The sequence below is a fragment of the Candoia aspera genome, chromosome 11 (assembly GCF_035149785.1).
Source record: "Candoia aspera isolate rCanAsp1 chromosome 11, rCanAsp1.hap2, whole genome shotgun sequence".
Lineage (NCBI taxonomy): Eukaryota > Metazoa > Chordata > Lepidosauria > Squamata > Boidae > Candoia > Candoia aspera.
In genome coordinates, this window is record NC_086163.1 from 6,095,446 (window position 1) to 6,106,494 (window position 11,049).

General features: G+C 45.2%; 1 protein-coding gene across 3 annotated transcripts in view; it reads left to right on the plus strand.

The window, feature by feature from the left end:
• The window catches only part of NUP93 (nucleoporin 93), an 85,224-nt gene extending 78,876 nt beyond the window's left edge, over positions 1–6,348 (plus strand). For all 3 annotated transcript variants that reach the window (XM_063312675.1, XM_063312674.1, XM_063312673.1), the window contains exons 18-22: positions 410–528; positions 2,514–2,631; positions 4,098–4,181; positions 4,498–4,626; positions 6,164–6,348. In XM_063312675.1, coding sequence (XP_063168745.1) covers positions 410–528; positions 2,514–2,631; positions 4,098–4,181; positions 4,498–4,626; positions 6,164–6,274 — 561 coding nt within the window. In that variant the 3' untranslated portion in view covers positions 6,275–6,348. The remainder of the gene's footprint in view (positions 1–409; positions 529–2,513; positions 2,632–4,097; positions 4,182–4,497; positions 4,627–6,163) is intronic.
• The last annotated feature ends 4,701 nt before the right edge of the window (positions 6,349–11,049 follow it).

The window sequence follows — 11,049 nt, forward strand, 5'->3', positions numbered from 1 at the left end:
TTGCCATTAGGGTAAAGTTAGGCTTAGGGTTTCAGCTCCTTAAAATCCTTGGGATTCCTTAAGTAGGAGTAACATATTTATTGAGAATAAATAGAGATTTCATGGAGGCTGAATAGTCAGAAGAAATATGCTGGGTGGACGTGTGTGTGTGTGTATTTATGTGCAGCTCTTAAATTCACAAGCATGGTTGAGAAGTCTATCAGGTATCTTTCTTAAGGCTTCTCTTACCTTCTCACTGGCTTTGCTCGCTGCTGCCAATCTCAGTTTATCAGGAGAGTTCCTAGGGTCTACCCACAGGCCCTTCCTTCTCCCCTTCCTCCCCTAAGATTGCTGCTTTGCTTTCTCCTTTTCAAAAGGCCTTCTCACTGAGTTCCACCATGCCTCCTTTCCCTGTTTGTGCATTCCTCAGAATCCTGACAAAGTCCTTGAGCTGATGAACAAGTTGCTAAGCCCTGTAGTGTCCCAAGTCAGCGCTCCCCAGTCCAACAAGGAGAGGCTGAAGAACATGGCACACGCCATTGCCGAGAGGTAGGAGAATCGCCTGGGGGCAGGGGGCTTGAGAATTCCTGCCCGGGCCAGATCAACAAGCTTTCTTTGACCTTGTCCACTGAAGCTTGGGAGAGGCCTTTAATTGTGAGTTCAGAGAACATACACAGGGCTAGAATAGCAGACGTGCTGCTTTTGAGGGCTGGATCTCATAAGGCTACCAGATCTGGCCTGTAGACCGACAGAGAACCACTAGAAAGCAACAAGAGGTTATGGGTTTTCCCTGTCCTTGCTGCCATCCAGTGGTCATTTGGCTTGTGCAGCCCGGATATGCCAGTCCTTCCACGGGCACAACTGGAGGACAAAAAATAATTGGTACATGGGGAAGAGATGTAACCTGCATAGCTGATGTGTAACTAAGTCGCTCAGCCCTGCGCTGAGAAAGAAATTGATTAAAGGCTCCCATGAATCCAGAGAAGACATCCAGAAAGAGGAAGCTGCTGCCACATGGCCCAGTAAAAACCGCCTTTTCCACTGAATGTTGCTTGCTGGACTTGCCTCTTCTCTTCCATAGGCAGAAAATGGACACAGGAGCCTTCTGGTGGGAAGGGCCCGCTTTGCTCAGTTTTGGTTCCTGTTTGCATCACAACCTCTGGCTGTCAGCTCAGAAAAGAAATAAGGACAGGAGGCGATTTTTTTTTTTTTTTGCAGCCAAGGGCTCAACTCTTGTTCTTTTTAACCAGCTTCTGAAGGCTGCACAAAGTTATGAGCAGATGCAAGGCTGTGTTTTAAGGCTTCCTTCCAAGAAACATAACAAAGGTAGAAAATTGCACAGCCATTATTTGAAGGCTTACTGCCAGATTTTAGAAGATTCATAAAAAGGCTCGGGAGGGGGCATTCTGACCTAGAGTCATCTTGCCCTGTAAAATGCAGTGCTTAAAATCTGCACTTCAGAGTCCCAAGGTCCATTGCAGTTTTAGTCAACTTGAAAGGCCTCTTTTGGCCAGAGATCCTGGAGATCAGCTTTCCAGATGAACTGGGAATTCCCAGCCTTCAGCATGAGTGAAGGCTAGGAATGAGGGGCATTTCAATCCCACCACTTCTGGAGGGTGCCCGAGGGAGGAAAGTTGCCCTGGAGAGAGACTGATTAGGTTTGTGCAATGTGCTTAATTGGATCATTACATTAATCTGTACCTTGGGCACTGAACCATACACTGACTCATCAGGATGGGCTGGCACAATATGCCAAGCCTCGAAGAGTTAAACCCTGGTTAAAACTAAGAAAGTGTAGCCCGTACTGCTCGTGCAGCCATTAGGGCTTTGATTGGCTGGCTGAGTATGTTGTGTGGACGCAGCTGAAACTAGGATAGCCCAAATGGTAAAGGGAGCTGCTTAGGATTCCCTCTTCTTTGCACCCCCTTGACCGGTGTCATGGAAGCTGGATTCTCCTTAGTTTTCTTTATTGAGTTTGTGAATTGATAGGCAGGTTGCCAGCAAGTCGTGACTCCAGTACTGTAGAGGCTGGAATGGGAAGAAGGTTGCAGCCGATATAATGGAAGGAGGGATGCCAACAGCCAGATGGCCACAGAGCAAGTTTGACTCACACACACACCCCTTTGCTGGCACACGAATTGCCTCAGTCATGGACTTGTACCATAGCTTTCAGCATCAGCTCCTCCCTCCCACTTTCATGGGGAGGAAAGTGGGACTCAACTTGCCTTGCTGGGCTAATCGTAAGCCAGCCTTCCCACTCTGGGGGGCTTTGGGACCCTGAACTCTCAGAATTCACAGCCAGGGCGAATAACAGCCACAGTAGCTGGGACTTCTGGAGTTGTAGCTGCAGCATGTCGGGAGGGAATCCAGTGAGAAAAGGTTGCTTGTGATGATTCGTCCAGTCTGCGAAGCCCTGAGCAAAAACTAAAGGGATTTCCCTGTGCTTGGGGTCTGTCCCTTTTCCTAACTGCTGGATTGCCCAAGAACTTCAAGTTGTGCAGCCTCCCCAAAGACCTGCTTCCAATTTCTTGCAGATATAAAGCACAAGGGATAAGTACCAAGAAGCCTGTGGACTCCACGTTCTACCTTCTGTTAGACCTGATCACTTTTTTTGACGAGTATCATGCTGGCCACATCGATAGGGCCTTTGACGTAAGCTTCATCCCCTTTTTCTCTGAAAAGAATTTAGTAGACTTTGAGACTGAGCCTAATACTTTGCCTCCAAAAAGGAACAACCAGGGCTTTCTCTGAAATTTACATTGGAGAAAGCCGCTGCTTATTAACTGTCCTTGTCTTGATCTTGACTGAGGCAGCCTGTGTAAGCTGACTGGGTAACCATAAAATGGCATAAAGGCATGCCGGGGAGGCGGGGGGCGTGGTGTTGGCAGAATTGTCCTGACTGTTCCTCTGCTTAATAAGTTGGTTTTACTTTAGTTTTGAATGTTTAGATTCTTGGCTTACATACAATGGCATTGCAATTTTTTTAAAGTTTTGATTTGATTATGTAATTGACAGGGTTGTGTTGATTTTTGTCTAGTTCTTCGTTTTTAACCAAAGTTACAGATTTGGGGGGTTACAGAATGTGGTACCCAGAGTCAGGTGATTGGAGGGACCTCTCAGCCCTGGGGAAAAAAAATAAATAAATTGCCATGCCTGGAGAGGATTCAGTGGGCCAAAAACAAGGAGGCTGGAGAAAAGATTTAACACACAAGACCCCATATATTTAAGCCTGACTTGGAAGTATTGATAACATTGTTTTAGGATGGGGACTCTACTGGCCCACCCAGAATGCTTGTGATAGTGGTAGGGCCGGCCCTTTTTCCCATTCAACGTAGGGCTTTAACCTTGTTCCCCTCTCTAGCAATTCTACACTGCATGAGGATTTTCCCACTGGCATTTTCTTTTTTAATTGTATGGCATAGCAGTTCGGTTTTCTTGCTGGCAAATCCCTATGAGGTCCAGCAGCCAGATGTGTAGACTATTTAGCCGTGACAAGTCACATTGCCCGGGGTGCACAACGAGGGGGCTAGTCTACATTGCACCAAGCTGAGCTGAGAGGAAATGACTGGCCCAAGGCCACCCAGCCAGCTTTCGTGCCTAAGGCGGGACTAGAACTCACAGTCTCCCGGTTTCCAGCCCAGCGCCTTAACCACTAGACCAAACTGGCTCTCTCCCACTGGCATGATTTGGGGGCACAGAGGCCACAGGGAAGGGAGCTGCAGATCGCTCCGTTCTGCTCTAACAGAGAACTAGTCAGCAGCTTGGATCACAACAGTTACTTTGGAGTCTGGAGGGGATGTGTTTACAGCAGGTTTTCCAACTTCTGATGCCTGGTGATTGCTGTTCCATTTGTAGCCAAAACCAATAGGTTGAACTCACATAGCTCCGTGAGGTTGGTCCCAGCAGTAATAACCTGGAGAAGTAGTGTGTGGATCTGTGGCACTTCCTGGGGTAACAGTCCTTGTTTTAAACTTAACTGGATCTGTAGGTGCTAAGGAGAGCTTTCATCTGTACATAAAAGGAGGTGAACGTAGAAGCGGGTATTCTACCAGCCGTTTTGCCAATGCGTTCTTTCCATGTTTGTTTATTGTGGCTTGTTTATGCGTCTTTCACTGCAGATCATTGAACAGCTAAAATTAGTCCCACTGAGCCAAGAGTATGTGGAAGAGCGAGTGGCGGCCTTCAGGCATTTCAGTGATGAAGTAAGCGAGTGGCACCTTCTGCCGTTCCACGTTGGGCCTTTGTGGGGACTTGGTTTGTTAAGGGGGGAATGGAGGTAGGAGACCAGAGTTGGCATGATCTCGGGGTTCAGCAGGCCATCTGAAGCCCTCCCCTGACATAAACTATGACCCAGAACCTGCCACAGATGGATCCCCCCCATTCCTGAACTAGTTGCCACCAAGTGGAGCCTGCAGAACAATTTGACACCCACCTCGATCTCTAGGATCATCCAGTATGGCCTTTGGCTCTCATTTTTTTCTTTCATTCTGTTCCTCTTTTCCCTCTTACTTTCCTTAGATTAGACACAATTTGTCAGAGGTCCTCCTTGCCGCAATGAATATCTTGTTTACCCAGTATAAGAGGTTAAAATGTGCCAGCCCAGCCACACCTGCTAGGCCCACCCGTGTCATTGAAGACCGAGATTCGGTAAGTTTTCTTCCTTAGTAGGCAAAGCCACCTTTTCAGCTCAGCAGTGACCGTCTTCACAGTAGCGATAATAGGGTCCTATTCCTTTTGCTGCTGCGTAAAGCTGTGCTAAGAAATCACTTGATCAGAGATCCTTATTCTCCTGAGGAGAATGAGTCTGAGAAAGATTTTTGCCCAAGGCTATCCCAGGAATTAACGGCTGGGAAGAAATTTGGGGTCCAGTGACTAGGTGCTCCCTATCTTCTTTCTGCAGATACATTTCTCAACAGGACTTGACTTTCAAGAGGTGTGCTTTGAATATTTCTTTGTCACATGCATTTTAATGCATGCATGCATACAAACACACGCACACACAGGCAGTCAGAAACAGACCTGAGTCTTCCCTTTCTATTAATCTACAGGAAAACTGGCCCCCTTCAGTTGAGTGCAGTTGACAGGATTCAGGTCATCAGGAACCATGTTCCTAAAGGAATCTCCTTATTGTGCAAAGCGTTTTAACCAGGTTCAGCTTCAGTATGGTTAAGTGTGGCTAAGTATGGTTAAGGTGGCAGGCCCCAGGGTAGCATTTGTTCTTCATTTTGTAGGATACGTTCGTAAAAGGATGTCAGGGAAGAGTGCGAGAGGAGAGAGGGACAGAATGTGCGGAGGGAGACTAGGAAAACTTAGCACTGATCTCATGCAAACGCTTCCGTCATCCATGTGTGAATCTGATCTGCCAGATCTTAGATCAGGAAGATGTCAGGACACCAGGGCTGGGCCAGGGAAGGCAGTTCTAGACGAAAACAACTCCAGCAGTTCCAAGATTGCTTCAGGTCATGCTCTCCTGTGATTTTAGCTGGAGCTGAAGGGCATTCTTGTGCTGCTTGAGAGCAGGAGGAGAAAGTAATTGGCCCTGAAACGGCCAGGGAATTGTGTGTGTGTCTGTGTTCCTGCTTTCTGTCTTTGATTAAGTTATTACAGTGAATGGAACACCTGCAGCTCGAGGGTGGCTTTAACCTCTGGGGTGGGTGCAAGAGTGGTTCGGTTTAAGCTGTGCTGATAGTCAAGGAAGAGGGGCCTCACCGGCCAGGCCAGTCTGAGCACTTGCCATGGGGTAAGAGAGGAGGGGTGCATCAAACAAGCTACTAGAGTTTGAATTCATCATTTGGAGCCTCTGATAAAAGCATTAATGTGCTGTCAGGTTTGTTGAAAGTGTTTTGCAGGTGAACATCTCAGCAAAAATAGGGAGGAAGCTCCCTGTTTTCTAGCATACTTTTAGGAAAGGACAGAGATCAATGAAAATCAGTGGGGGGGAAAATGGTTTTCTGAAGCGAGAAAGACATAACCGTAAGGGCATATCCTAGTAGCTCTAAAAAGCCGCAAGGGAACAAGGTTCAAACAAGTCCATTGCCTTGTTAGCTTACCACCTACCTGAGTTTGCTTCTGATGCACATTAAATACAGATGAGGTTTTTGTTCCCTTCTGATGAGCCTACCCCGCCCCGTATCTCTCTCCAGACCTGGCTAATTTTTGTTTTCCCTCTTTTGATGCCCCTTAGCAACTCCGGTCTCAAGCTCGGGCACTCATCACCTTCGCCGGGATGATCCCCTACAGAACATCCGGGGACACCAACGCTCGGCTAGTGCAGATGGAGGTCCTCATGAACTAGCTGGGCGGGGAGGCCGGCCGGTGGTGGTTCTTTTGTGTGCTCATTGAAGGGGGAGGTCCAGTTTGATTTTTGTTCGGTTTTGTTTTATTTCTTTGTAGCGTACCTTTTTGTCAACCACAATAAATTTCTTTGGATTTATACATTTGTTTTATTGATACCTTATTTTACTTTCAACATTTTTCTTACGTTCTCTCATTTATTTGTTTCCCTTTTCAAAATATGTCTTCTTTTGGAGGAGAATGGGGAAGATCCTTTAAGTTAAGACCACAGGAGGCAGGTACTATGTCCTTATTTTACTCCCTAGAAGATTAATGGACCCTTGCGACTGTTTTGCCCCCACCCCAAGTCATTGGCAGTCGACACTTGGTTGTCAAATTCAACCCAAGGTAATGCACATAACCGCTGGGTTTGCCCAATTTGCTGGACTACATGAAAATGAAGTTGGGTTATTTATTTATTTATCAAATTTGTCACCGCCCATCTCCTCCCACTGGAGGGACTCTGGGCGGTTTACAACAAAATAATTATAATAATAAATAAATATATAATAAAATTCCAACATAAAAGTGCACTATAAAACGATTTCACATAGCTACTAAATATAAATAAAGTCCAGATGGCTGTGATCTCATTCAGTCCTTGCGTAGGAGGGGCACTTCAGGGCACTAGCCAAGTATGACTATTCTCCTCCCTGCCCCAAGCCTGGTGGCAGAGCCAGGTCTTCAGATTACTCTGGAAGGCTAGGAGTGATGGGGCTAACCTCACCTCCGGGGGCAAGATGTTCCAGAGGGCAGGCGCTACTGCAGAGAAGGCCCCTCTCCTGGACCCTGCCAGATGGAATTCTCTTACCGACGGGGTCTGCAGCATGTCCTCTCTGTATGATTGGGTGGGATGGGCCGATGAAGCAGGGAAGAGGCGGTCCCTCAGGTAGCCTGGTCCCATGCCATGTAGGGCTTTAAAGGTGATAACCAACACCTTGAATTGGACCCGGAAGAAAACTGGCACCCAGTGCAACTTGCGCAGCAAAGGTGTTATGTGCACCCTTCTGGGGGCGCCAAAAATAGCCCGCACGGCTGCATTCTGGACCGGCTGAAGCTTCCGGATACTCTTCAAGGGTAGCCCCATGTAGCATGCATTGCAATAGTCTATATGGGAGATAACAAGGGCATGAGTGACTGTTTGAAGGGCAGTCACATTAATTTATGGATTAATTGTGTTGTGGGAACCCAGCAATTGCCTTAGCATATTGGGGGAACCAGACTGTTCTACTAAACAATTAGTTGGTTCATTGGGGCATCAGATACAAGGGGAACACAGTAATTTCATTCTCTTAACATGCTTGCTGTTAAAAATGATCAGCCAAGATGGAGTACCACAATGTTCCCTGCATTGTCTTTCACATCCTGGTGGATCAGGAGCTCTTAAAGGATCCCTGTTTCTTGGACTTCCCTATATTGTCATTTTTTGTGCATGGAATATTCATATTCATTAATGAGGGTTATGATGAGGAAAAATGACATTAACTTGATACTTATTACGATATTTGTTTCCAGCTTTCTTCCAAAATGCTCAGATTTCCTGCACTCACTGAGAATAGGGGCAATGAAGAGATGCAAGGGGCTAGGGAATCCTAGCTGGAGGGGAGGCACTGAATCCCCAGCTTTATCCTGCACTAAGCAGGGGGCCAAACTGTCCAGCTTCTTCTCTAGGAATCACATGCATCCAGGGGTTTTCCTGCCCTATGCACTTCTGGTGTGGCTGTCTTTTAAGGCATGCCAATAAAACCATCTTCAGGGACTCCTCCTTCCTGAAAGGACTGCCAGGGTGTTGGGTCACAATCTACAACCCACATTGCATGGGGTGGCGGATGAATGGGCCCAGTCTGTGTATAACGTTAAAGGGGGTGTTGTCAGCCTTGCAAGGTAGTCCAGGCAAGAAGCACCAACCAGGAGTACTAGCTCTATTTTTATTATAAGGTTACATTAACAGAATCCAGTGCAGACACAACATGCCGGCGAGAGCTCAGAAGGCAAATGATGGAATACACTCTGCATGCTAAGGCTCTTCTCTGTAAATCAATCACTTGATAAGAGAATTAAGCAAAATGGATGATCCAGTGAAGAACTGCTCTTGAAAGACCACCGTTTTTGATCATTTTTCTTTCCTCTAGGCAGCCTCAAGTCCTAGGGTGCACTCTGACATTGACAGTAGACTCTGACATTGTGGAGGAGACTGAATTTTCAACCTGATTTTGGGGAGTATAATTCCCCCTTCCCCCCACTGTGTTTACTTCCTTGTTTTTAAGAAGCACACAGATCAGGGAAAATTATACTGGATTTATTCAGGGTTGGCTGCTGAATTTCAGTATGATCCTGGGGGGAGCTGTGACATATTAATAAGATTGCCCCTCTGGAAACTGAAAACAAATTGCCCAGAATTGCTGTGGGTTGGGTGGCATATAATTCATAATAATAATAATAAATCTTAGACTCCATCCAGTGAAATGCTTCTCCAATCTGGTTGGGAAAAAAACAGGCACAACTGGAACCAAGTCTTCAAACAGTATTTTCCTGCAGTTACCAAGTTAACAGTGCTATTTGATTCTCTAAATATTACAGTTAATAATAAGTATTAAACATTGCTATACACTTGGGATGAGTAGAGAATAAAGTTGGTTTGTAGTGTCTCTTTGTTTGTTTAAGAGATTTATGGCTCAGACTGTACATTCCCCTAAGGATGAGCCTTGGTTTATGCTGCAACAAAGAAGCATAATATCACCAATCAAAAAAATCAATATATAAAAAATACAAGCAATACTAAGTACCATTTTCCTTTAATTGTCATACTAGTTATTTCAAGATGCAAGTATTGCTACACAGCAATATGGAGATGTTGTTTTTAGGATCAAAGATTATTTCTAGGTTAACTCTAATTTAGTGGGTTGTGTGAACTTTCATGGGAAGGAAAAAATAATTAGCAAATAAATATATTCCCTTTTTTTAAAAAAAGTGTCATGGTTCTCCATTTTTAGGGGAAACAAGTTACTCAGTAGATGGCAAACAGGAGGAGGAAGGAACTAGTCAGCTTTTATATTGATTGATTGATTGATTGATCAAATTTATATTAAAATTATATAATATTAATTTTTATTAATTTTTATTTATCAAATTTTTATCACTGCCCATCTCCCCCAGACGGGGGACCCTGGGCGGTTCACAATAAAAACAATAAAAAAATATTAATAGAGATGATAGCGCATAAGCAAATACAAATCAAACCAGGCAGCTTTACTTCCTTTATTTCTCTCTTGGGTCTTTTCTCTGTAATATTGAGGCTTTAGGCATTATTTTTCCCAGCTCAGTACTGAGGCCACATGTGTGTTCCTTGGCTATTCCAAATACATCACCCCCTTTAACACAATGCATGTAAAAAAAGGGGTGGGGCTTCAATTGCACAGCCATGAATCAACTTTTTGGAGCCCTCCTGTGGACCCCCACTTACCCTAGCTTCCACCAGCCTGCTGCCCTCCAACTGTGTGGAGCCCCAACTTAGAGAATTTCCAGCTGGTCTGACCAATTCATCTGGAGGCTCTTGATGGGGGAGCATTTCTGTTGCATTAAGAGAAAGAAGGAAAGGTAATGTTCAAGACTGATTCCTTCAGTATCTAAAAATTAATATATTGAGAGTTTAGGAGTATTTATTTCTATTATATTTCATTAATAGTTGGTTAAAAGTCAGCAGTCTTGCAAATGAAGTAGTCCTGTTGGCTGTTGGCTTCAGTACCTGATAGGCATCAGTTCATCTGTTCCCTTTCTGCTGTTTTCCCAAGACTGAGAAGAATCTAGCTTTGAGTAGGGAGGTGGTGCAGCTGATAGATCAAACCATCACAGGGAAATGGTTGATCTGGGAAGAATTATTATTATTATTATTATTATTATTATTATTATTATTATTATTATTATTAATGCAATTTATCCTGAAACAACCTCAAGAAGCAGTTCTCCAAAGTGGACGAGAAGCCAGAAGCCCCAGGCCAATGTCATGGTATTGTTGCTGCAGCTGGTGTTGTGAATCAGGCCGACAAAAAGTGCATCTTACTATCCGGCTATTTCACTACACCAGGGTCGCATCATACCACTCGCCTTCCCTGCACGACCTACCACTGAGTTGCAGCTGATTCGCTCCAAGGTCATCTCTTTATTTGGGTTTTGGTTTTTGCCACGGGATCTCTCCTGAGTGCAGCCACCGGTGGGTCTGGAAAACAACGGCCTTCCTTCCCTGCTCTTCTGAGTCCGAAGACGTCGGCTGCTTTATATCCAGTCCAGATGTTGCAGAACGATTGGGCGACGAAAGCAAGAAAGCTCCACCCTTTCACCCTCCATTCAGAACGATACCTCCCAAATTAGGGGATCTCTAACTTGCAGTAAATTCCACTGAAATTGTTTTGCATGTCTTGGATAGTTGGGGTGGTGGGGTTGGCGAGAGAGAGAAATTGAGGGGTTCAGCTGATTGTTGTGATACTCAAAATGCACTATTGGTTTATACCAGTATTTCTCAGCCTCAGCAACTTTAAGATGTGTGGACTTCAACTCCCAGAATTCCCCAGCCAGCATGGCTGGCTGGGGAATTCTGGGAGTTGAAGTCCACACATCTTCAAGCTGCCAAGGTTGAAAAACACTGTTTTATACTGTACAATGTGGGCCATTTGGTGCTCTGTGTGTGTATGTTTTTTTTTCCCCGGACAAAAAGCTATGTTGCATACTAAATTTATTCTG